The sequence below is a fragment of the Salvelinus alpinus genome, chromosome 2 (genome assembly GCF_045679555.1).
Source record: "Salvelinus alpinus chromosome 2, SLU_Salpinus.1, whole genome shotgun sequence".
Taxonomy (NCBI): Eukaryota; Metazoa; Chordata; class Actinopteri; order Salmoniformes; family Salmonidae; genus Salvelinus; species Salvelinus alpinus.
The window spans coordinates 129,168,892-129,195,828 of NC_092087.1; the positions used below are offsets into that span (position 1 = coordinate 129,168,892).

General features: G+C 42.8%; 1 protein-coding gene across 8 annotated transcripts in view; it reads left to right on the top strand.

Annotated features, from left to right (window-relative positions):
- The window catches only part of LOC139568763 (kinesin-like protein KIF16B), a 30,335-nt gene extending 3,425 nt beyond the window's left edge, over nt 1-26,910 (top strand). The window contains exons 4-28 of one of the 8 annotated variants that reach the window (XM_071390826.1): nt 193-309; nt 2,538-2,635; nt 3,555-3,664; nt 3,861-4,003; nt 4,447-4,615; nt 4,954-5,085; nt 7,493-7,668; nt 8,286-8,351; nt 8,544-8,603; nt 8,767-8,886; nt 9,032-9,083; nt 9,211-9,348; nt 10,209-10,291; nt 10,640-10,728; nt 11,780-11,812; nt 12,179-12,232; nt 12,495-13,859; nt 14,407-14,565; nt 16,310-16,415; nt 16,625-16,672; nt 16,994-17,041; nt 22,573-22,698; nt 22,873-22,962; nt 23,067-23,150; nt 24,475-26,910. In XM_071390826.1, the coding sequence (XP_071246927.1) occupies nt 193-309; nt 2,538-2,635; nt 3,555-3,664; nt 3,861-4,003; nt 4,447-4,615; nt 4,954-5,085; nt 7,493-7,668; nt 8,286-8,351; nt 8,544-8,603; nt 8,767-8,886; nt 9,032-9,083; nt 9,211-9,348; nt 10,209-10,291; nt 10,640-10,728; nt 11,780-11,812; nt 12,179-12,232; nt 12,495-13,859; nt 14,407-14,565; nt 16,310-16,415; nt 16,625-16,672; nt 16,994-17,041; nt 22,573-22,698; nt 22,873-22,962; nt 23,067-23,150; nt 24,475-24,645 (3,837 nt within the window). In that variant the 3' untranslated portion in view covers nt 24,646-26,910. Of the gene's footprint in view, nt 1-192; nt 310-2,537; nt 2,636-3,554; nt 3,665-3,860; nt 4,004-4,446; nt 4,616-4,953; nt 5,086-7,492; nt 7,669-8,285; nt 8,352-8,543; nt 8,604-8,766; nt 8,887-9,031; nt 9,084-9,210; nt 9,349-10,208; nt 10,292-10,639; nt 10,729-11,779; nt 11,813-12,178; nt 12,233-12,494; nt 13,860-14,406; nt 14,566-16,309; nt 16,416-16,624; nt 16,673-16,993; nt 17,042-17,702; nt 22,433-22,572; nt 22,699-22,872; nt 22,963-23,066; nt 23,151-24,474 lie in introns of those variants that run through there. The other 7 variants (XM_071390827.1, XM_071390828.1, XM_071390829.1 and 4 more) reach the window with 7 other exon arrangements.
- The last annotated feature ends 27 nt before the right edge of the window (nt 26,911-26,937 follow it).

The following is a 26,937-nucleotide window of genomic DNA, read 5'->3' on the forward strand; positions in this document are numbered from 1 at the left end:
TTTCTTTCACTGACTGCTTACAGTGAGATCTGTTTGAGGTAGTTAGATCTGGGACCTGTTCAGGAGGTACTGTTTGGAACAAATGAGTCGCTGTCATTGTGAATCATATCAGCTACATTACATTCCAATTTGCCAAAGCTCTGAACATTTCACCTTATTGAACAAGCCCATGTTTGCCATCTTCCTTTGCAGGTGTTCAAAGACTTGGGCTCAGATGTCCTCAAGTCTGCGTTCCAAGGCTACAACGCCTGCATCTTTGCCTATGGCCAGACCGGCTCGGGGAAGTCCTACACCATGATGGGAAATCCAGTGAGACAAACATTCCCTTTCTTGGCCTGTGGTCATAAAACATATCGGAGTAGGAGTGCTGATCTAGGATCAGGTCTCCCTTGTCTATATAATCTTATTCGTAGTTATCCTACTCTGAGACGCTTTATGAATACAGGCCCAAAGCAAAGACTGGGCTGTGTTCAGCAGGGCACAACGATGTGGAATGATTAAATATACAGTACCAGTCAAAAGTTTGGACACACCTACTCATTCCATGGTTTTTCTTTATTTTATTACTATTTTCTATGTTGTAGAATAATATTGAAGACATTACAACAATGAAATAACACATATGGAATCATGTAGTAACCAAAAAAAAAATTAAAAATCAAAATTTATTTTATATTTGAGATCGTTCAAAGTAGCCACTTTTGGCGTTCTCTCAACCAGCTTCATGAGGTAGTTACCTGGAAAGCATTTCGATGAATAGGTGTGCCTTGTTAAAAGTTAATGTGTGAAATTTCTTTCCTTAATGCGTTTGAGCCAATTAGTTGTGTTGTGACAAGGTATACAGAAGATAGCCCTATTTGGTAAATGACGAAGTCCATATTATGACAAGAACAGCTCAAATAAGCAAAGAGAAACGACAGTCCATCATTACTTTAAGACATGAAGGTCAGTCAATCTGGACAATTTCAAGAACTTTGAAAGTTTCTTCAAGGGCAGTCGCAAAAACCATCAAGCGCTATGACGAAACTGGCTCTCATGAGGACCGCCACAGGAAAGGAATTCCCAGAGTTACATCTGCTGCAGAGGATAAATTCATTAGAGTTAACTGCACCTCAGGTTGCAGCCCAAATAAATGCTTCAGAGTTCAGGTAACAGACACATCTCAACATCAACTGTTCAGCGGAGACTGTGTGAGTCAGGCCTTCATGGTCAAATTGCTGCAAAGAAACCACGACTAAAAGCACACCAATAAGAAGAATAGACTTGCTTGGGCCAAGAAACACGAGCAATAGACATTTAGATCGGTGGAAATCTGTCCTTTGGTCTGAGTCCAAATTTGAGATTTTTGGTTCCAACTGCCATGTCTTTGTGAGACACAGAGTAGGTGAACTGATCTCAGCATGTGTGGTTCCCACCGTGAAGCATGGAGGAGGTGGTGTGATGGTGTGGGGGTGCTTTGCTTGTAACACTGTTGGTGATTTATTTAGAATTCAAGGCACACTTAACCAGCATAGCTACCACAGCATTCTGCAGCGATACGCCATCCCATCTGGATTGGACTTAGTGGGACTATCATTTGTTTTTCAACAGGACACCAAAACACACCTCCAGGCTGTGTAAGGGCTATTTGACCAAGATGGAGAGTGATGGAGTGCTGCATCAGATGACCTGGCCTCCACAATCCCCCGACCTCAACCCAATTGAGATGGTTTGGGATGAGTTGGACTGCAGAGTGAAGGAAAAGCGGCCAACAAGTGCTCAGCATATGTGGGAACTCCTTCAAGACTGTTGGACAGCATTCCTCATGAAGCTGGTTGAGAGAATGCCAAGAGTGTGCAAAGCTGTCATCAAGGCAAAGGGTGACAGAATCTGAAATATAAAATATTTTGATTTGTTTAACACTTTTATTTGTTGGATACTACATGATTCCATATGTGTTATTTCATAGTTTTGATGTCTTCACTATTATTCTACAATGTCGAAAATAGTAAAAATAAAGAAAAACCCTTTAATGAGTAGGCGTGTCCAAACCTTTGACTGGAACTGTATAATGTACAACAATCATGCCTCTCTGACATGAAGATAAGGAATTGGGTCTACTCTGTTCATGACATTTCTGGAACTTTCTACAACATTTGCCTACTCAACAGGGCTGTTGTTTTTGTTATCAGACTATTGGGACTTCAATCAGTCGTGGAGACCCTAAGTAAATATCCCAGTAACGAAGGAGGGCTCTGACAGTCCTGTTTTGCTTTCATAAGTCTAGTGGAAAGTGATTAGGGGGAAGTACAAGTCAAAGTTCAGTGTCAGTTTTCTCTGTGGCCTCTTGTTTTGGAGAAAGACTAAAGCCAAACATGTGACATATTTAGAGTTTTCCCTGTAATGAGTAATGGATTATTTTATGATATATTCTGTAACATCAACAGGTTCCCTCAGTCCAGTCCTCCACTGAACAGGGTCAATTATTGTCAGCCTTAACGTCAAATTATCACCTGCGTTTGATTAAGTGTTTGATCTACGGATGTATTTTTCATCAGGGAGATGCTGGTCTCATTCCACGGATATGCGAGGGTCTGTTCAGCCGGATTGCTGGGATGACTCGTTGGGATGAGGCCTCCTTCCGCACCGAGGTCAGGTAAGAAAACTCTGTCATTCTCTGGAATTAAAAAAATAAATACGTTTTTATTTAACCAGGCAGGCCAGTTGAGAACAAGTTCTCATTTACAACTGCGACCTGGCCAAGATAAAGCAAAGCGGTGTGACACCACAAACAACAACACAGAGTTACACATAAACAAACGTACAGTCAATAACACAATATAAAAAAATCTATGTACATTGTGTGCAAATGTAGATGAGTAGGGAGGTAGGCAATAAATAGGCCATAGAGGCAGAATAGCAAGAAGATAAATAACAATATGGGGATGAGCTAGTTGGGTGTGCTATTTACAGATTGGCTGTGTACAGGTACAGTGATTGGTAAGCTGCTCTGACAGCTGATGCTTAAAGTTAGAGAGGGAGATATGTCTCCAGCTTCAATTAAGAAGCTTAATAAAGGAATAATCCACTCAAAAACAATACTTTTGGTATTTGTTGCATTAGTCCACTGTTGATACTGTGCCAAAATGTTGTGCATATCAGCAATGAAGTTTTCAAGATTATATAACTTTCCAAACACACATTTTCACAGCTAGTGTATGACGAGTTTTGCATCATAAGATGCAAAACTTGTCATATACTGGCTGTATTTCTACCTGTTTGAACGGCAATAGGTCCAATACACATAAATTACCCTGGGAATCGATAGAACATTGCTCAGAGATGCACAAAAATTATATAACATAAAAAATTGGAAAATCTTTCCTTTTTAATGGTGGCTCAATGATCCTTTTTAAAATGTAATAAAAAGTGATTGCACATGATCAGTAGACGATCCAGCAATTCGTACCTCATCCAAGAGACGACAAAAAGGGTCCCTTAATAATAATTGGTAGATCTCATCAGGCTAAACTTGACCTCTGAATGACCTCTTTATATCCTCTCAATATCATCAGCTACCTGGAGATCTACAATGAACGTGTCAGGGACCTGCTCAGGAGGAAGTCCACCCAAACCTACAACCTGAGGGTGAGGGAGCACCCAAAAGATGGACCCTACGTGGAAGGTAAGACAACATTATGCTTTTTAGATCATAATGAATGAGATTATATGCACATAAGGGATCTAATTTGGTATTTTCTCTATTCATTCTGAGACCGATCCCACACCTGTCTGTAAGGCAGAATGATGACTCCCAAGCTCATTATAACAGTGGAGATCTCTCTATTATGAACTCATGTGTTAATCCAATCTGACCCCAGACCTGTCCAAGCACCTGGTGCAGAACTACCACGACGTGGAGGAGCTGATGGAGGCGGGCAACATCAACCGCACCACGGCCGCCACGGGGATGAACGACACCAGCAGCCGCTCGCACGCCATCTTCACCATCAACTTTACCCAGGTGGGCTGCTAGGCAAGCTAATGCTACAGCTACCGCTAGGCTAGCTAGCTACTGCTACTCCAGAAATGCTCAACTCCAGTCCACAAAGGCCGCAGTGTAGTAGTCCTTGTTTATTAGTTAGGGACTGATTCAGTTACCAAGTGAGTGGACTCCTAGCCAATCAATGACATTGATTGAGAGAAATAAAAAGTAGCGGGACTGTGGCTTTGGAAGGCTGTATGCTGCATTATATGCTGCATGTTAACCCTTGAAGGGGTTGCCACTAATAGCTTCTGTGATGGCAGTTATCCATATTAGGAAAAATTAGATACATAGTGTTGATTGCACCCACAGTTTAAGTGCAACCTTTCGACTCAAAGTTCTTCATCAGACTTAACAATATTAGCCTTTCAGCCTCTTTGACATCCTTCAGGGTTTTTACGTGTTTTCTCCCTCCTCTCCAGGCTAAGTTTGACGCGGAGATGCCCTGCGAGACGATCAGTAAAATCCACCTGGTGGACTTGGCGGGCAGCGAGAGAGCGGACGCCACCGGTGCCACTGGAGTCCGGCTCAAGGAGGGCGGCAACATCAACAAGTCACTGGTCACCCTGGGCAATGTCATCTCCGCTTTAGGTGGGTGACTGTTACACCAACTGTTATATCATTGAGACAGCAGATATGAAGGCGTATTCATTAAAGTCGCATAAATTCATTCATAAGGGAATGAAACCCCTTATCTGGCAATGTCTTTTAGCTTGAATATGCAGGCCACAATAATACGTTTTCCCCTTACAATATTTGAACCACAGCAGTGTTCCAATGTCTGTTGATTTGCCCATTGATCAGACCTGGATTCAAATACTACTTGAAATCTTTCAAATACTTTGAGTGTTTGCTCTAGCCTGCCTGAAGTGGCAATTATTTGTCTAATTGATCGATTGATCTGAAATCTTTTCCTTGTCTTGGTCCAGCGGACCTGAGCCAGGACGGAGTGAACACCAACCTGAAGAAGAAGCAGGTGTTTGTGCCTTACAGAGACTCTGTGCTAACGTGGCTCCTCAAAGACAGCCTGGGAGGCAACTCCAAGACCATCATGATCGCTAGTAAGTCCTTAATAATGCAAAATGTCTTGCATTTAATCAAATGTTTCCAATCCTCCCCTTGAAAAGCCCCAAATACACCGGACTAGGAACCTTGGTTTTTACCTGTCTACTTCAGTATATAAGGGGAACCCTGGAGTCTCATTCATCTATAGATCAGATCCTGAGCCCAGCCACGCGTATTACTGGGATTAAACAACGGCTTTGCTGCGGATATGACTTTTCTGGACCCTTCTTCCCATCAGCTGAAGGTTCCAAATGCTTCTGCGCATGTGGGTGGGATCCTCTACTTTAAAGACAGTCTCTGCTCTATTCATAGACTCGAATGGTGCTCGTTTAATGAAGTTGGATCAAAGCTTAATCAATGTCTGCAAGATATAGTATAATGTTACTTTAAGACAAAAAAAACACTTTCTTATGAGATTTTATGATGATTGTGCAAAAGATCAACATTCTTTCTCTCATGTGGCCAAAACTCAACAGCAAGTCCCACTAGGCAAAATATGTGCTTTGATTTAAACTAAACACAGGTAGACTATCCTATAGGTTAACACCATTGGCTCATTGTAAATAATAAAAAAAATAACAGAATGATTCTGAGACCCTGGGTGACCAGTGACTTGTTGATGTTGCCGCCCTCCTTGAGCCGGACTCCCGTGGCACCGGTGGCGTCCGCTCTCCTGCTGCCCGCCAAGTACAACTCTATGCAGAAGGACTACTTTGAACAATTTCCACATACAATTTGACAAAAACACATTTACTTGAACAGTGCGAGTGCAAAGTTTTGTAACAGAATGACAGTCTGTGTCTCAGCATAATTTTGTTACTGTGGAATTGCCCATATCCCCATAAAACTGATTGAGATCAAATGGTTGAAGAATTAACATTCACAATAGACCGTAAGAAATGTGAAGGGAGGGTGACCACAAAAAATGTGTGCGTAAAGAAACACATGCGCTAGGGCTGTCAAACAATAGAAAAATGTCATCGAGTTATTAATCGCAAATTCAGAATTTGTTCAACGTGAGCTGTAATTTACGATTTTTCTCACATAAAACATTACAAGAATATAGTAGTCTTTTGTCTAAAGTAACACTTAGCAAAATTAGGTAGATTAAGAAAGCACACTTTTTGTTTAACCACGTTTCCATCCACAGTTTTTATGCACTTAAAGTCATATCATAGAAGGGAAAAAAATAAAGACATCTGTGATGGAAACAGGAAGTTTCTGTACAATTGTATACATGTCAACATAATTTGTTCGTTTGTAAAATTAATTATGTAAGAAATGGCGGTGGAAACGCCTTTGTGCGCAAATATTGATATAATAACCATCATATCGAAGTAAACTTGGGAGTCATGCGATGACATGGTGTGTGGTTCTCCCACTACAACTCAGGAAACCATGCAGTTTATTAGGATACAAATCAAATAAGTTCTGATGAACTCAAAGCGTGGTGAAAGTGATGCTCCTTCCAAATGAATGTCGAAGAGTCTGATTCTGGTGACATGATCGATGCTCGACTGCCGTTTGACAAATTAAAATATTCTCCCTCTTATCCATAATAATCACATGCTGCTGTTGGCTGGAGCGCACGTGCCAAGACCAGAGTAGGCACATTTGCTATTTAAGCCACAGTTTTTGTGACAAAACTATCCGTAGAGTTGAAAATGCGATGGAAACATATCTAACTTTTAGATCATTTTTTTTGGTGCATGAAAACTTAAGCGAAAAAGTGAATTTTGTGCGTACTACGTCATCACGCACTGATTTTTATCTGCAACAAGTCCGTTTGGTGGAAACACGCCACTGGTGTGAAAATATGCACATTTTCTTTGAAGATTTTAGAATATTCTCATTCAAATCTGTCGCCAGTTGGATGGAAACCTAGCTACAGTCAACATGTTTTTACATGGCATTGTACATTTTAGCTGTATAGATTATATATTTTGGATGTTGTCAGTGTGTTTTCAACGCACTAAAATGACACAACGTTAATTTAACTCTGACAGTCCAAGCATGCGCAGAATGTGTTTCGGCTCTTCAGCTCAGGGTAAAATGGATCCAGGGGGGGCGGGATGGGGGTGGTTACCTAGAGATCTTCAGCCCTAAAACAATAAGGACCCCAATTTTTTACAGTTGTACCACAGCAGGAATCATGAATGTGCTTTGCAGACATTCTTGCGTTCCTAGTCCAGTATACTTGGTGCTAGAATTTGAGAACATGGCTTTCTAAACCCTTGTTAAGGCTGACTTTATGTATATGAGGCTTAAGTGTGGTGAGTGGCCATAAACTAAATATCTGTGGCATGTTTGCAGTCAAAGATGTAGCATTAGAACACGGCAATTGTAAAAGTGTTTTGTAGTACGACAAAGGTTTCAAAGATGTTTTGCTCTCGTTTGCGGCAGCCGTCTCGCCTGCTGACGTCAACTACGGCGAGACGCTGAGCACTCTGCGCTACGCCAACCGTGCCAAGAACATCATCAACAAGCCCACGATCAACGAGGACTGCAACGTCAAGCTCATCCGAGAGCTCAGGGCTGAAATTGCCCGACTGAAGGCCCTTCTGGTCCGGGGAAACCAGGTGAGGATTTGTCACACTGACCTGAATTGTTTTGTGTGTGTGTCGATGGTTTAGGGCAGTGGTTCTCAATCCTGGTCCTGGGGACCCAAAGGGGTGCACATTTTTGTTTTTTCCCTAGCACTACACACCTGATTCAAATCAACAACTCCTCATCAGGCTTTGATGATTTGAGTCAGGTGTGTAGTGCTAGGGCAAAAACAAAAATGTGTACTCCCTTGGGTCCCCAGGACCAGGTTTGAGAACCACTGGTTTAGGGCATTGGAACTCAACTATCCTGTCCACTACAACATTTTCTCTGTATTTTATTTTATTTTAAATCTTTTATTTAATTAAAAAAACAAAACAGCTCTACAATACACTGCCTTACAAGTTACATAAAAAACTGTTATAGTACACATGGGTATAGCAAAAATGCGTTTTGTTAATTTATGGGCACATTTTTATAATGCATAGCTAGTACATTATGTTTTATTAATGTCCACCTTTCCAGCTACTGGCCTATGACCTTGTTGTGTTTTAAATGTCCCATCTTATCTAACTAGGTCGCATTGACTTAGGGAGTATTGATGTGTGATTCAATAATGTATTGATTGTTGGTTTGTTTTCATCCTTCTCAGATTGCACTTCTGGATTCACCCACCGCTCTGAGCATGGAGGAGAAACTACAACAGAACGAAGCTCGAGTAAGGCCATGTGGATGGTTCCTTTACGAGTAAAAATGAACACGATCACCCAAAATAAGCTATCGATACTTTGGAAGTGCAGTGTTCTATTCTTCGAATCCATAAACGAACAAGTCGAGCATTACAGCAAGATAATGATGTGACCTCATCTTTGATATTCAAGAAAAATATTTTTTGCATTTTCTGTCATAGGTGTTGGAGCTAACCAAGGAGTGGACTAACAAGTGGAATGAAACTCAGAACATTCTCAAGGTGAGTGGGTATATATTTGTATAAAATTTCAAGTTCAATTTAGTTCACAGAAGCATTCTGGTTATATGCCTTTTTATATTATAGTCAGCTTTGAAATTTCAATGACTTAAGTCAGAATCATCACTCAATTCCTAATGACTGACAATTGATCTCGTCTTTACAGGAAGAAACCCTTGCCTTGAGGAAAGAGGGAATTGGTGTCGTCCTCGATTCGGAGTTGCCTCATCTAATTGGTATCGACGACGACCTCCTAAGTACTGGCATCATCCTCTACCATCTAAAGGTTATTAATTTGACTCTTTAGTTATTTTTACACTTTGTTTTTTTTCTCTCCGATTGCTTTACATAAGTTAATTTGTCCTCCTATCAAACTTAAATAGAAGTTACATGGACTTGACATACTGGATCGCTTTCATTTGTTTTTCTAGGAGGGCAGGACGAATGTTGGTCGAGACGATGCGTCGACTGTTCAGGACATTGGTGAGTGGCCTCTGTTACATACTCTATCCGCTGTCGTACTTTGCTACAAATCAAGACAAAGAAACAATTGATCATGCTAATGCACGCACGCACGCACACTGTCTTTCCCTCTCTCTCTCTTCCCTAGTTCTCCATGGGCTGGACCTAGAGAGTGAACATTGCATGTTTGCGAACCAGACCGGCACTGTCACACTGGTTCCACTCAATGGGGCCCAGTGCTCCGTGAATGGAGTGCAAGTGACAGAAGCCTCTCCACTAAACCAAGGTATATACGCTTTTGGTGGCACGTTATTTTGATTGTCTGGATTTTCATAGGCTACTATCAACAAACTGTTGATAAGCAACTGCTTGCTACGGTTACGGTTAGAGTTAGGTTTAGAATAAGGGTGTGGCATATCAAGAAGATGATTAAATAGCATGATCATTACAAAGGTGCACCTTGTGCTGAGGACAATAAAAGGCCACTCTAAAATGTGCAGTGTTGTCACACAATACCACAGATGTTTTGAGGGAGCGTGTAATTGGCATGCTGACTGCAGGAATGTCCATCAGAGCAGTTGCCAGAGAATTTAATATTGATTTCTCTACCATGAGCCGCCTACAACGTTATTTTAGAGAATTTGGCAGGCCTCACAACCGCAGACCACATGTATGGTGTCGGACTGCTGATGTCAACGTTGTGATGGAGTGCCCCGTGGTGGGGTTATGGTATGGACAACAGACACAATTGCATTTTATCGATGGCAATTCTAATGCACAGAGATACTGTGACGAGGTCCTGAGGCCCATTGTCATGCCATTCATCCACCTCCATCACCTCATGTTTAACCTTGATAATGCCCGGCCCCATGTCGCAAGGATCTGTACACAATTCCTGGAAGCAGAAAATGACCCAGTTCTTCCATAAATTGCATACTCACCAGACATGTCACCCATTGAGCATATTTGGGATGCTCTGGATCGACGTGTACGACAGCGTGTTCCAGTTCCTGCCAGCCAACACAATGACTGTTCTGTGAATGCCCAATCAGTAGTAAAACCCACCCATGTGTATTTCCCTTCCTATGTATTTTTTTCCCCCTTATTATCTTTATTCAATGTTTATTGTTCTATTGTGTTTGATAGGTGCTGTTATCCTACTGGGGAGAACCAACATGTTCCGTTTCAACCACCCTAAAGAGGCAGCTAAACTAAGGGAAAAGAGGAAGGTAAACACCAAAGGCTCTATGTCTCTCAAAGGCCTTTTTATAGAAGCTTCGTAGTGGCGGTATTATTGATTTGTTATTATTACGTGTGGATGACCTACGTTCCCCAAGGGTTTAAATCAAGTAAGTCATGACTCGTATAGCTTATTACTCATGTAGCCAAGCATTTTATCGCTGCACCTGCGATAACATCTGTGTACGTGATCAATAAACGTTGATTTGAAATAACCATCTAGTGGAAGGGCACGTTTACCCTAAGCGTTGTAGGATGCAGGCGACTTGACCAACGAGTCAATATGAGGTCAATGATCGTGTTGAGCTTTAAGTGTTGGTCATTTTTTTTTCCCCCAGAGTGGACTGCTCTCTTCCTTTAGTCTGTCCATGACCGATCTCAACAAATCATGTGAGAACCTCTCCACAGTAATGCTCTACAACCCAGGGTGAGTGTATGTATCACCTAATCCCGAATCGGCCCCTAGCCTGCACTTGTGGCGATCTGAGAGGAATTGATAGGTGTAGGCAATATGGCGGAAACTCCACCTAGCCTATCAGAGGGCAAGGAGGAAGCTATTCCCATATTGCTTATACTAATCTATTCCTCTCAGATCTCCACAAGTGCATGGGGAGTAGGCAGTAGGGCTGGTTTGGGATTAGTTAAATGTATGCTCCAGGGCATGAATGATTCTCCCGAACTCCCTCTGCGCAGTTCCCCCTGCCTTCTCAGGAGTTCGTAAGCTCTCCTTTTCCTCCATTCGCTTCGGTCCGTTGCTGCTCACCCGCGTGACCACTGACTGAAGCAGTGGATTGGTTGTAAAATACAAAGAAAAATTGGGCTGAAATACAATGTTACAGTGCCCAGTCAAAGACATCAGTGTTCTGGTAGTTTATGTGTAGCTCAAAATGGAAATGGTGGGGAAAATATTTACTTTGGATTGGAGGAGGTCTGTAACATTGCAACTGCTGTGACTCGAGCCAAAATCATGTGAGCTGGTCATCCTGCACGTCACAAATGCCACATCACTCAAACCGTATGGCCTTCATTGATTCTATTACTAACTCTCCAAATCTGAGCCAGAGACTAATTTTGCTTGTACAGAACCGCTAAGGAATACGTTTGTTTTGTTGTTGTACAGCAACCCTTGTGGAGGATGCAACTAGTCTTCATTTAAGTTTTGTACAGTACAACAAGTGATGCCATAGCACTTTCTCCCATTTAGACATAAACCTGATTACAAAAAAAAACTAAACTATTATCACCAACTAGGTATCTACTAGGTAGATATGCACGCACAGACAAAAAAAAAACGATTTATTAATAGGTCCAGAGCAACCATGGATATTCTGAGGAATACACAGCCAGTATTTATTTAGTGAACGTTGGTAACGGTTATGGCTGTGTTTTTTTAACTCCTTTTGTGTGATTATTGCTCTTCATTGAGTCTAATTTTGTAAGTACAGTAACTAATGTATCTCTGACCCCTCCCTCGGCAGTCTCTTCACTGAAAAGGGGCCTATCTATCTCAGGTAGACCCAACCAGAGTGTTCAATGTTCACTGCTTTGTTTTAACAATGCTTGTGAAACATCATTTTCATTTTGTCCCGCCACCACCATGTTTGAACATAAGCCGTCATCGTCCCGTCTTGTTTTTATTATGATTTTGCACGTCGTCTCGCTTGCTTCAATCACTGTATTGGCACAAAATGATGACATCAAGCTTTGACATCCATTGCCTTGTATGGAGCTCTTCAGTCATTCCATGTGCCAATTGCAGCCTTCATTTCTGTTATCATGCTGTCTCGTTGAGTAATACTGGTGTGTGTGTGTGTGTGTGTCCAGTCTCACTGTCATTGTTATTAAGCCAGTTAAATGATAATGGTGTACTTGCCTAGGTTGGAATTTGAGAGACAGCAACGGGAAGAGCTGGAGAAGCTGGAACACAAAAGGTGCGAGGGGAGACACTCACAAACATGCTCATATTTTGACTATACAAGTCCAATAATGCTCATTAGTCACCTGTAATGCACCACATTGTAGGAACGGTGTGCTTTAAAAGCAAATATGCTGACATTACATGATTATTGGAGACTCTTATCGTTAATACCAATCGTTCAAAAAATGCCTTGTTTACTATGTATTTGTTTGGCGAATGACCATAGCGTATTGCGTAGTGTTTCATGATTTGTTTGTATTTGGTTGGGGGTGCAGGAGGCTTATTAAGGAGATGGAAGACAGGCAGAAGTGCGAGAAGGCGGAGCTGGAGCGCCTGCAACAGGAGGTGGAGTCCCAGCGCAAGGAGTCGGAGCAGGTGCAGCAGCGCATCCGCCGCCAGGAGGAGACCCTCCGCTGCCGCAGCCAGGACATCGAGAGCCGCCTGCGCGACCTCCTGGCTGAGAAGCAGCGCTTTGAGGAGGAGCGCCACCGCGAGACCAAGGAGCTGGAGCTACAGAGGCGCCAGCGGAGAAAGCAGCAGGAGGAGCGCGAGGATGAGAAGACGCAGGACGAGGAGGCGCGATGCCATAGCGAGGCGGCAGAGCGTGCCGAGCAGGCGGAGATCTTCCGCGAGCTGGAGCGGCTGAAGCGGGAGCACGAGGAGCAGGTGGTGCGGCTGGAGGCAGAGAGGCGGAGGCTGGAGGAGCGCGAGATGGAGCAGCTAGGCCTGGTGGGGCGCCTAGAAGAGCAGCTGAGGGAGCGCCACGAAGCGGCGGCTGCCCTGCTGACCCGCGAGGACACCCGGCGCCTGGACGAGGAGCGCCGTGCCTTGGCCGAGATACGCTCCGCACTGCTCCGCGCCAAGGAGGCCAGCGGGCGCTCTGACTGCGACAGAATGGGCGAGGAGGCCGGGTGCGCCGCCCAGGTCCGTTACACGGACTTCAAGGCAGCGCAGGTGGAGGAGCTGGGTCAGTTGGAGGAGGGGCTCCGGCAGCAGAAGGAGTGCCTGGAGAAGGAGGTGGCGTCAGAGCACGCTGCCCTGGCCGTCCTGGTCCACGCCCACAAGGAGCGGCAGCGACAGCTGCGAGAGACCCAGGAGAAGGGGGCACAGGACTCCTCAGAGCTCTCCCAGGAGGAGCAGCGGATGCAACAGGCCGAGCAGCGCCTCCTCTTCAAGGAGCGCCGGCTAACCAGCCTAACCGACAGCCTCCTGCCGGCGGTGGCCGAGGAAAGGCAGAGGGCGGAGGAGCTGCTGAAACTCGGAAGCTCCTCTGGCGCTGGCAGCATTTCCAACATCTCCCTGGGACTAGATAACACCCTGTACCAGGTGGAAAAGGAACTTGAGGAGAAGGAGGAGCGCCTTACCGCACACTGCGCCAGCGCCGAGCAGCTTCAGCAGCTGCAGGAGACGTACGAGTTCACGGCCAACGTGGCGCGCCAGGAGAAAAAAGTGCGGCGCAAGGAGAAGGAGATCCTGGAGTCGCGGGAGAAGCAGCAGCGTGAGTCCCTGGAGCAGGCGGTGGCGCGCCTGGAGAGAAGGCACTCGGCGCTGAGGCACAGTGTCTCGCTGGACCCAGAGAGTGTGGAATCCAGGCGCAAGGCCTCCGTTCTGGGGCCCGCGCGGGAATTCGACCAAGAGAGGTGCGCACGCTTGTTATTCACTGTCACTACAGATACATCTGTAGAATCAATGAATAGTACAACATTTGTCCTCTAGTGGGAAGGTGTGCAGTAGACCCATTGCTATCCACATAATTATAGAAAATGTAGATAAGCTGATGTCAGAAAGTTTCAAGAGATGATAGATGATGGTGGTAATGAGGATGGTAAATGAGTGTCGTCGATGAGTGATGATGGTATTACCACATTGGTAAATCCCTCCTGTCTAAAATGGTGTTCCTCAATTGGTAATATGATTATGCACATGATAAATAAGTAACTCTGCCATTTTACAATTATATTGTACCATCACAACCGGACGTAGTTGGGAATCCCATAGGGCGGCGCACAATTGGCCCAGCGTCGTCTGGTTTTGGCCAGTGTAGGCCGTCATTGTAAATAAGAATTGGTTCTTAACTGACTTGCCTAGTTAAATAAAAAAAGTAGTTTTGTGGAATGAGCGTATTTAGCATGACTCTGTGGGTCGATAGACACATGACAATTCTCCATCTTCTCTCCATATCCTCAGGGTGGACCGGGAGATCCAGAAGCTGAAGCAGAGGATCAATAAAACTGAGGGAAGTGGAAGGAGTCACACTGGGAGCGGCGATGAAAAGACCAGTCTCAGCACCCCCCCTGTCAGCCCAATCCAGACCCTACCCCCGGTGCTGCCTATCACAGATGACGGGTACAGTGCCTTCAGAACGTATTCAAACCCCTTGACTTTTTCCACATTTTGTTGTTTGCACAGCCTGAATTTCAAATGGATTAAATTGAGATTTTTTTGTCACTGGCCTACACACAATACCACATGGAATTTTGTTTTTAGAAATGTTTACAAAAAAAGTAAACAATGAAAAGCTGAAATGTCTTGAGTCAAGAAGTATTCAACCTCTTTGTTATGGCAAGCCTAAATGAGTTCAGGAGTAAGAATTTGCTTAACAAGTCACATAATAAGTTGCATGGACTCACTGTGTGCAATAATAGTGATTGACAGGATTTTTAAAGGACTACCTCATCTCTGTACCCATACAGTTATCTATGTGGTCCCTTAATCGAGCAGTGAATTTCAAACAGGTTCAACCACAAAGACCAGGGAAGTTTTCCAATGCCTTGCTAAGAAGGGCACCTATTGGTAGATATATATATATATATATATATATATATATTTTTTTTAAAGCACACTTTGAATATCCCTTTGAGCATGGTGAAGTTATTAATTACACTTTGGATGATGTATCAATACACCCAGTCACTACAAATATACAGGCGTCCTTCCTAACTCAGTTGTCAGGAAAGGAAGGAAACCACTCAGGGATTTCACCATGACGCCAGTGGTGACTTTAAAACAGGGTTTAATGGCTGTGATAGGAGAGAACTGAGAATGGATCAATAACTTGGTTACTCCACAGCTAACCTAATTGACAGAGTGAAAAGAAGAAAGCCTTTACAGAATAAAAAATATTCCAAAACAAGCATCCTGTTTGCAACAAGGCAGTAAAGAAATACTGCTAAAATTTGCGGCAAAGCAATTAACTTTTTGGTCCTGAATACAAAGTGTCATGTTTGGGGCAAGTCCAATACAACACATTACTGAGTATCACTCTCCCTATTTTCAAGCATAGTAGTGGCCGCATCATGTTATGGGTGTGCTTGTAATCGTTAAGGACTGGGGAGTTTTTCCAGGATAAAAAATAAATGAAATCGAGCTAAGCACAGGCAAAATCCTAGAGGAAACCTGGTTCAGTCTGCTTTCCACCAGACACTGGGAGATGAATTCAGCTTTCAGCAGGACAATAAAGGCCAGATCTACACTGGAGTTGCTTACAAAGAAGACAGTGAATGTCCCTGAGTGGCCGAGTTACAGCTTTGACTTAAATCTGCTTGAAAATCTAGCAAGACCTGGCAATCTGGCAAGACCTGAAAATAGTTGTCTAGCATTAATCAACAACCAATGTGACAGAGCTTGAAGAATTTTGAAAAGCATAATGGGAAAATGTGTGGAAAGCTCTTAGAGATTTACCCAGAAAGACTCACTGCTGTAATCATGATTCTAACATTTATTGGATTACTTATCTAATCAAAAGATTTTTTTGTATTTCTTTGTATTTTTTTAATTAAATTTTTTGGAACATTTCTTCCACTTTGACGTTTTGTGTAGATCGTTGACAAATCAATTTTAATCTCACTTTGTAACACAACAAAATGTGGAGAAAGTAAATGTGTGTGTGAATACTTTCGAAAGGCACTGTATGTGTCATCCTATGTAATATTCACAATGATAGCCAGAAACAGCACAGGCAAATTTGTTGTAGGTGGTGGAGAATGATGAAATGTAGATGATCATAATAAAGATGCTTTCTTTTTTGACAGTAAGGTTGACCTGGCCATTGCAGATTGAGTATCTAATACGTTTCCTTATCCGTTGACAGGATCAATGCATACATTGAGGAGGAGGTTAAGAGAAGGTTACAGAAGCTGAACCTCTTCAATGGTGACAAAAACATTGAGCTCTCGCTTTCATCTGAATCTCTGCAGGTAAGCATCACAGTGATACATTGTTTTGTTTGCCTGGCAATATTAAGATGGGGATATTTCTCAATCTCAAGAATAGATTCTTGATGTTCAAACTCATAAAGTCTTAGTTACTGTAGCCTCCCATACAATGGGAGCATAATAAAGAAACCCCAATTTGGAAATTGTGGCTTTGAAAAATAGCAATTATATGAAGTTCTTCAATCCTACAGGAGGACGAAGAAGTTAATGAATCTAGCTCTGTTAGATTAACAGATGAGGTAAGCCCAGGTCCTCGACACAGGGTATACAGAATGGACTAATCTGCATGCATTTCTGAAAATTCTCTAAAGAGGTTACATGGACCAATCAAGTGGGGTCTTTTCCCAACCTTTCTCAAATGTTTTTGTATGTGGATGATGTTTTGCCTGGTTTGCTCTTTTTTTCCCCCCCCAATATGAGAGGAACTCTTGCTTGCCTAATGGCAAAGTTGTCCATTTACCACAGCATATGCAGTTTTGGTTTGAAATGAATTTGACATTGCAATGTATCTTTTAGGAATTGATTGTCATTGCTTAGAAGTGTGGTCTTGTTCATTACAGGATGATAAGCTGCAAAACCGTGTCAACCCTAGGAAATTGAAATATGAGGTAAGGCTTGAGTTTTTTTATGTTGGTGATGAAGAAACTAATCAGACATTTTGAAACAATAATTTAACTTGACTGGCAATCATTCTGAATCTTCACTAACCACCACACCAACTATGAAAAAATGCACGCCGTTTGTAAAAGGCGCTTTAGGGAACATCCTGCTTCACAGGAATCCCAAATTTGTATCTGATAAACGTAGAAGATTCCTAAACCAAGAACTTAAGACCTTTTATAAAGAAATTGCAAAAACATAAGAATATAAAAGAAGCAGGAAATTGGATAAAATACTCAATTGGCTAAAGGAAACCAGTCACTGACAGAGGAGGCCGACTTAAGTGTAGAACATGATAAGGAGAAATGTCCAACCAAACAGGGTTGATATCTGGTTTTGTAAGCAAAAAGGAAAGGTCAAAATTGCATGGAAGCCTGGGATGTGTAATTTTGTATTCATGCTGCATAACAATCATCAGTCTCTTTTAATTGCCTTTTGAATTGTAATCTTGCTCATCTGGATTCTTTTCCAATCACAACTGGATTTTTACACTTGGTGGAGGAAGAACTTAATTTACTGGGGTGAGAAGGAATACATGAAAGACTATAATTCAGAGCTGTGATCTCTGGTTTGAAGTTGTAGTCATGGAATCCCCCCTTGTCCACACAGAAAGACTCCATGCCCTTGCTGTGGCGTAGCTTCCTGTGTGTCCCAGAACGTGAGACGAGCACTCACCTAGATGGGGCTACAACAAGTTCAGAAGAAGAAGGCGGCAAAGACCGCTCTGAGTTAGATCAAATTGGCAATCCAGAAAGGGAAACCAAAGTCTTGGCAGAAAATGATAGAATGCCTTATAAAGAGGGTGAACAAGCAAAATGGTGGCAGGTGGAAGTGAAGGGGAAGGTTGACCAAGCTGAGAGCGAGAAGAGTAGCTGTGATTTTAAAACCAAGGACTGGGGATTTAGGTCTACAAACACCATAGTCGGTGAGGATGGAAATAACAGCCAATGTAGGCCAGATGAGGAAGATGACAAGACGAAAAGTCTGTCATATTATCAGTCCAGAGAAACCAGAACAGAAAACCCACTGTTGCTCTCACAGTTTGACTCTTTGGAAGGAACCAAAGACCAAGTTCAGAACACAAGCAAGACAAGTAACGACACTGTAACCGTGATAAATTCTGAAGTCCCCATACTGAGACCAAGTTCAAAGAGACAAATCTCCATCGAGGGCTACTTTGGTCTCAACAAGATCCCTAAAGAGTCTGTAAATGGGCAGGTGCAGAGGAATCTGAGAACTTCAGAACCGGATCTATTAACCAACGAACTGGGAGCCAAACAGAGTTACGTCCTTGGATACTTGGCAGGCAAGCTGTCTGGAGTTTACAACGACGCTGGACGATATCTGCAGAGTACATGGGATATCATTCGGCAGGTTCAAGCAGGAGAGACTTCAGCATTGACTAGTACATTCTCTCAGTACATGACCATAGTTACAAAACATCTTCCACTTGCTCAGAAAAAGCAGCTTGAACCTTCAATGAAACCCGACTCGAGGCAGAATAAAGTTCATTTTGCCAATTTGACAGGCAATTGCCTTTTCAATGTACCCGAGAAAGGTAATGTGTCTGCAATTCCGGACATTTCATTATGGCCTAAAGGCTCTATGACTACATACAAAGACGGGGAGCCTGTAATTTATTGTCAGACGCTCGTGCAGTTTCCCATATGCCTTTTGGAATTACAGTCTCTTCCGCTTCAGAAGATGCTCTATTGTTTGTACTGTGTGATGCCCAAAATCGCTACCATTTCCCACCACCTTTTGGGTATCTACTGGCTAAGCGTTGCCAATTGCAAACAGCCTACACCACAACCAAGTTGCTTACTGTTATCTGAAACCGACATCTATGCAGTCTCCGCTGGTACTGGTTTAGGTAACAACCAACCTTTGGCAGTTTTTCAGCACTTCAGTCTCTTGCACATCAAAGAGATCCAAGTGAGCTTTGCTGGGCAGCATGTACGACTCCTGGGCTCCACTAAAGACACCATCTTGGTCATCTTCACCCACAGCAAAGAGCTTACCCAGGAGCTATGCTGTACCCTGCTGAAGATCCTTGCCCCGGCAGAGGTTCAGGAAGGCCCAGGAGCCCACCCCTTGCTTTGTGGAGACCTCTCGCGCCTCTCTCTGGACTGGAGGTCCCACGTTCCAGACCTCCTGCTGGATAGTGGCCTCTGTGTTACCTCACGCTTTAAGAGGATCATGGCTGACCTGCTCTATATCCTGCACGGCAACATGGAAGGACCCAACAAGCCCTCCTTGGCTAACATACACCTTCTTCTATACACTTCCATCAAGGTGGAAAACTATTCCACCTCGCGCCAAGTTGTCCTTTGCCAGTTCTTTCTCACCGACACTCACATAGGCCTGGTGCAAGAGGATGCTGTGTTCCACCCGGAACCTCGAGGCTCAACTCTGGTTCCCATCCAACCCCAGTTTCAGGGAGTGGAGCTGCGCAGACGCTCAGACATCCGATGTGTGCTTGTGAGACACATTGATAGATGTATGGTGCTTGACATCGTATTCTCCGTGACTCACAGAGGGCAGATTGAGACCAAAAGAAAGACGAGGAAAGGCTTAGGCATTGTCCCTCTACCTTCTGATTGCAGGCCCCCAGCTGATTCCTGGAAATTAACTTTCAGCTCTACCTCGGATGCAGCAATCCTAATCAATCATCTGTCAACCTGATTTAAGGCTGTGCTTACATGTCATAAAAGGATGTAATGCTAATAGGTAATAAATGGAAAGGAGTTTAACTGCCACTGCAGGCCTGAAGCGTAATGACTGGTGCCGTCCTGCTGAACTCCTCTTGTTTTCTTTCAGTATTGCACTTGAGCAAGAAAGCCATGGTGAGTTGGCTAGCTAGCGACATTCAGTATTGTCAGCCAACTGCATTTCTGAGTATAGTAATCAGATAGCTAGACTGATAACATTAGGGTTTGCATACTACAAGAGTTGAGCAACATTGTAGTAAAGATTTCACTTGTAAATCTTATTTTGTTTGAGCAGGATGGTACCCTCCTACCACTTCCAATGTGTATTTAAGTTTAAATTTGTTTGATTAGTTGAAAATCATATTCCCAAGAAACATTATTCTTGTAACATGGTAACCATGCCTTTTGTAATTGTCAATGTATGTCCATAATGTCAGTAACATTTTATTGAAACTTCTACAGGATCCTCATGAATATTGTGTTAAGAAAATATTCATATTATATTATATTATATACACTGCTCAAAAAAATAAAGGGAACACTAAAATAACACATCCTAGATCTGAATGAATTAAATATTCTTATTAAATACTTTTTTCTTTACATAGTTGAATGTGCTGACAACAAAATCACACAAAAATTATCAATGGAAATCAAATTTATCAACCCATGGAGGTCTGGATTTGGAGTCACACTCAAAATTAAAGTGGAAAACCACACTACAGGCTGATCCAACTTTGATGTAATGCCCTTAAAACAAGTCAAAATGAGGCTCAGTAGTGTGTGTGGCCTCCACGTGCCTGTATGACATCCCTACAACGCCTGGGCATGCTCCTGATGAGGTGGCGGATGGTCTCCTGAGGGATCTCCTCCCAGACCTGGACTAAAGCATCCGCCAACTCCTGGACAGTCTGTGGTGCAACGTGGCGTTGGTGGATGGAGCGAGACATGATGTCCCAGATGTGCTCAATTGGATTCAGGTCTGGGGAACGGGCGGGCCAGTCCATAGCATCAATGCCTTCCTCTTGCAGGAACTGCTGACACACTCCAGCCATATGAGGTCTTGCATTAGGAGGAACCCAGGGCCAACCGCACCAGCATATGGTCTCACACGGGGTCTGAGGATCTCATCTCGGTACCTAATGGCAGTCAGGCTACTTCTGGCGAGCACATGGAGGACTGTGCCAAAGAAATGCCACCCCACACCATGACTGACCCACCGCCAAACCGGTCATGCTGGAGGATGTTGCAGGCAGCAGAACGTTCTCCACGGCGTCTCCAGGCTCTGTCACGTCTGTCACATGTGCTCAGTGTGAACCTGCTTTCATCTGTGAAGAGCACAGGGCGCCAGTGGCGAATAACGCCAATCTTGGTGTTCTCTGGCAAATGCCAAACGTCCTGCACGGTGTTGGGCTGTAAGCACAACCCCCACCTGTGGACATCGGGCCCTCGTACCACCCTCATGGAGTCTGTTTCTGACCGTTTGAGCAGACACATGCACATTTGTGGCCTGCTGGAGGTCATTTTGCAGGGCTCTGGCAGTGCTCCTCCTTGCACAAAGGCGGAGGTAGCGGTCCTGCTGCTGGGTTGTTGCCCTCCTACGGCCTCCTTCACGTCTCCTGATGTACTGCCCTGTCTCCTAGTAGCGCCTCCATGCTCTGGACACTACGCTGACAGACACAGCAAACCTTCTTGCCACAGCTCGCAATGATGTGCCATCCTGGATGAGCTGCACTACCTGAGCCACTTGTGTGGGTTGTAGACTCCGTCTCATGCTACCACTAGAGTGAAAGCACCGTCAGCATTCAAAAGTGACCAAAACATCAGCCAGGAAGCATAGGAACTGAGAAGTGGTCTGTGGTCACCATCTGCAGAACCACTCCTTTATTGGGGGTGTCTTGCTAATTGCCTATAATTTCCACCTGTTGTCTATTCCATTTGCACAACAGCATGTGAAATTTATTGTCAATCAGCGTTGCTTCCTAAGTGGACAGTTTGATTTCACAGAAGTGTGATTGAGTTACATTGTGTTGTTTAAGTGTTCCCTTTATTTTTTTGAGCAGTGTATTATATTCATAAATATCCATATTATAAATATAGATCAAATACTAAAATGTAAAGGTCTAACTCCAATGGCTGCTATTGATTTTAAAGTATTTTATAGTATATTTTAATGCTTCTCTTCTTAACATACTGCCACTGTGGTGGTACACCTTAATCAAATCCTAGTCAATCGTTAATTGTCACTTAAGAACAATTTTACTCACAAACCTAATTTGTTTTGTATTGGTGTAGTTAATTAATTGGATATTTCGTAGATTTTCTATCCTACTACAGGGAATAGGGTGATCTTTTGTTTAGTCAGCTTAGCTCTCCCTCTCTGTTCTTACATGAACGCTCACATCAATCATTTATGGCCGGTAAAATTGTTTTCTTCAATCTGTTTGTGTACATGTTTATGCATATTCATCATATGGTAATGTGCAATATGATTTTGAGGAATATGTATGAGTAGTAACATGACGAATGTCTGAAGAATAATATGACTTGGGACTATGATCACTGCAATAATGTTAATAAAAGATGGTTAATTGTTTAAACAGAAAATAAAGATAGGCTTACACAGAACACTTTGTGTTGCGTGGTTGTATCTAGCTGTTCTGTTTCGTACCTAGTCACTGTTGTCATATAAATAAGACTACACCTTCCTGTCCATGTTTCTCTCTCTCTCTCCCATTTTTCTTTCATTCCACCCATGTCTTTCCCAGCAGCGATTTGTCTCTGTCCCTCTTGGGACCAACTCCGACTGCCTAAAGGACCCCGTTAAAATTAGCATCCCTCGCTACGTTCTCAGAGGGCAAGGGAAAGATGAGCACTTTGAGTTTGAAATTAAGGTAAGCTTCTCTTGTTAATTTGTTAAGTATCTTTGTTAAGTATCTCTCAAGATCCAGCATCATTGCTTTTGCTGTCTCTGGTCTTGTACACACGTCCGACAGGTCCATATCCATTCTCCATTTTGAGTTAGTTGTATCAGTCTTGTACTCAGTATTATTTTCCTCTCTCTTTAGATCACTGTAATGGACGAAACGTGGACGGTCTTCAGGAGATACAGCCGCTTTCGGGAAATGCACAAAACTCTCAAGATGAAATTCCCCGAGGTAAAAGACTTTGAACTAGGAATTACCACATACTACACATCCTCTCCTATTGTAGATAATAGTTATATAATTGGTACAATCTTAATGACCTCCTTCCATACCAGCTTGCAGCTTTAGAATTCCCTCCCAAGAAACTCTTTGGAAACCGAGATGAGAGAATGGTTGCTGAACGGCAGAGTCACTTGGAGGTGAGTGCTGGCATTGACACATACTATTGCGTTTCTTAAAAGTAGTATAGTTTAAGTTGTAATGATTGACGGGGTTATCGAAATCTGTCGGTGACGAAAGTCTGAAGGTTTGTCATTCTCATCCATCAGTTTACATTTACATTTAAGTCATTTAGCAGACGCTCTTATCCAGAGCGACTTACAAATTGAAAAGTTCATACATATTCATCCTGGTCCCCCTGTGGGGAATGAACCCACAACCCTGGCGTTGCACGCGCCATGCTCTACCAACTGAGCCACACAGGACTACAGTTCCCGTTCAGAGATCTATTTGTTCCTTGTCATACATTTAAAGCAGTAGTCGCCAAACTGTCGATCGCAAGGCATTCCTAGTCGATAACCAAACATTTCTGTAGAAAAGCCAATGATAAAGCCTTACGCTCCAATTTTTTTTTGTATTAGTCTTGCGCTGTTGGCGGTAGATGCACTTGCGCGCTGGGTGGGCAAAGTGTTCTCATTTTGAACCATTTAATTTGTCTACCCTGCGGACCAAGAGCTAAATCAAGTGTGCCTACTGCGCTGGCCAATCGGATAGCTCAAATCACTGTGCCTACAGCTTCAACGACCCCACAGCAAAGTTTGATACTTGCCTACGTGAGATTTCATAACTTTTAAAACCCTGACCAAAGCGAGACTGTCAAAGATACAGCTGCTGTGTTTGATTGAGTTCATGTTTAAGGCTATATTCAGCACTGTTTTTATTTAACACTTTTACAAAACAAAAAAAAGCGCTTCTCCATACTTCTACTCGCGCTACAACCAGCACTGCAACTGCAATGAATCAGTAGCCAAGTGTATCGATAGGCCTGCCTTTTGATTATTTGCAGCTCGTCGTTTTTTATTTTGTTTATATCGACCATTTCTATGGTCATAAGAACATGAATTTGTGCATGGCGACTTGAGTTTCGCCATTAGGTGGAAGGCTGTCCCCTCTCTCTGGTCAGTCTTACCGGAGGAAAGGAGAGCGCAGGGAACTTGAGGCAGACCCTCTGCTGCTCTCTCCCTCCGCTGAGACTGACCATCAGATGCAGGTACCATCAGTATAGTAAAATACAAAAGTTACTTAGTTGCAAGTTATTCAATTCGTACTCAGCTGTGCCTTGCAAGTGATACAACAACTGATCTATTTTGTTATCAAAGCTCAAGTTTTGAAATATAATATGGTCTGAGAAGGCCAAGCATAGCCAATATGTTGTGATCATGTATTAGTGCACAAACCTCATTCCTACAGAAATGTTTTTATTAGGTTAATGTTGCATATGCTTACATTTTTTTGCTCCTCCAGAAATATCTGAAAAACTTCTTCAGGGTTATGATGTCGCCATCCTCGGGCTCTCCACTCCGCACTGATTCAGACTCTGAGGGTGGTCTGCAGCTGTCCAAGCACGCCATCTGTGACTTCTCCCCGTTCTTTAAGAAGGGCGTCTTTGACTACAGCAGCCATGGAACTGGTTGAAAACATTTTGGATGAGGACGGGTTGGAGCTAGTCTGGCCCTAGATATTTTTGTGCTGTTTTGCCATTTCCTACAGTCATTGGAGTTGACAAGACAGCGCCAGCAGATCTGTGACCAGGCTACGATGGAGCAGCTTTAATCCCAAAATCAAAGTGTGCGGTGCCTTCCCAGGTCGCAGTCTAGATATTGACCTCAGTACAACCAAGTTCAGGGGCACTAAGGAACAGATATCTAACTTACTATTCACCTTACTACTTTTTCTTCTTCTAGCTCTCCTGCTTTCCTACTCACTCTCTTCCTTTCCTACTCACTCTCCTTCCTTTCCTACTCACTCTCCTTCCTTTCCTACTCACTCTCCTTCCTTTCCTACTCACTCTCCTTCCTTTCCTACTCACTCTCTTCCTTTCCTACTCACTCTCTTCCTTTCCTACTCACTTTCCTTCCTTTCAGGTTAGGCCAGTACATTTGGAAATTGACCTTTTTTATGAGGACCAAACGCATGAGGAATAGTCTTATCTTATAAGTCGAGTAAGTCATGTAATGACAACAGGTGTAGAATATGTGCTATTACAGTGACACAAAATGGTTCTTAAGCGGGCCTTGCAGAAAGGCAATGCAACCGCTGCCAATCTAGGAGACATTGCAAAGTCCTGGCATTAATGACTTGCTAAGTCATCTACTCTGCTCTCTTCCTGTTCACCATAGTTTACTCAGAAATAATGTTCTGAAGGGAGGCTTTACAACAAAATACTTTTTATGCAGCTATAATTTCGATGGCAACTCTAGTGTCTACCATTTCTGGTGATATACAATTGAGACTGACATGTGCTGTATCTATGGGAACTGACCATGAAGGCATTACTCTTCACTACCTGTAGTGTTGATAAGGGTGGGCTGTTTCTGTATTGTATGGGTCATGGCTTCTCAAACTTGCTTAAAGTGGGATGTTCAGTATTTTATGACTTAATGTTAGATGGTTACTCATCCTAAAAGTAGACTAACCCAACCATGGGTTACATTTCTTCTAGCCCATAGATTACTTTCTTGGTTAGAAACCAAAAAACGGAACTTCCCCTTTTAATGTTGATATCATGTCTCATTATTGTACAATGTATCAGTTGAAAATAGTCTGAGGAGAGGTACTTTTGAGTGCAATAACAAGGACTCATGATCACTCCCAATTTTCAGAGAAATGTTACATTTAGTCGTTATGGTGAGCTGTCGAAGTGATAAAAGGCTTTGACTTCACCTTTAATGGTAGCTACTACAGTTTAAAAAAAAAGTCAAGCTGATGTCACATATGGCATTTGTGCAGGTTGAATCATATTATTCAGGATTGAGAGAATAATTGTTGAACGAAACGTGGCACATCTCTCCAGACTTCACCTTTCAACACTTAATTGGGTATTTTTTGGGCCTAGGCAGTTGGTGTGCCTACTGGTCCTGAAAGCTGTTGCTAACAGTGTTGCTCTCCATGTTTCTAATTGGGTAATAGAATTACGCTTTTGTTGACCGCATGTCTTCCAAGTTTCACACGTAATACAATCACGGCTGCTGATTTCAACACTTGACAAAACACTTTCATAACTGGACATACTGTAGGTGCTAATACTTGTGGTGTGGATGTCAAACAGTTTACTTGGGGTTAGACTTACTATGTCTTTGTAAATCTGTAACAAAATATAATTATTTCTTAAATAAGTAATGAGATGGTACAAATATACTACAGTTTCACATTAAATGTAGCATAGTGCAAGATCTTTAATCACTCCCCTTGTAAAGCATATTGTATACATATAATGTATATTGGAATGTTTATGTGCATAGTTTTCTACATGAAGTGCTTGTACACATGCAATGTAAACTATTGACATTGAATGTCATAAAAGGGATTGTATATTATAACTGCTATAACTGATTTAGCTTTCAAAGGCTTTGATATCGTAATGATGTAAGAGGAGGACCAGTTTGCTTTACTGGTGTCCATTTTGAGACTCCAAGTTGAGGGATTGAAAGTCAGTCATATGTAAGTACTGTAGTAGAAACTTTTTTTTTTGTTTTTATATAATTTTTTAGAACTGGAATATAATTAGGATTATATTGATTTTCATAACTAACAGCTCATTTGTGTATTTATGTCCTGTAAAAACACTTGGCGATCTGCAAAATAATGTACAGCAAGAAACTGATTAGTTGTACCATTGTATTGAAGTTGTAACTGACACATTTACAAAATCGATACATTTGATAAAACTCCTGCAAAATATTTTGCTGCGGCATTGTGTGTTTATAA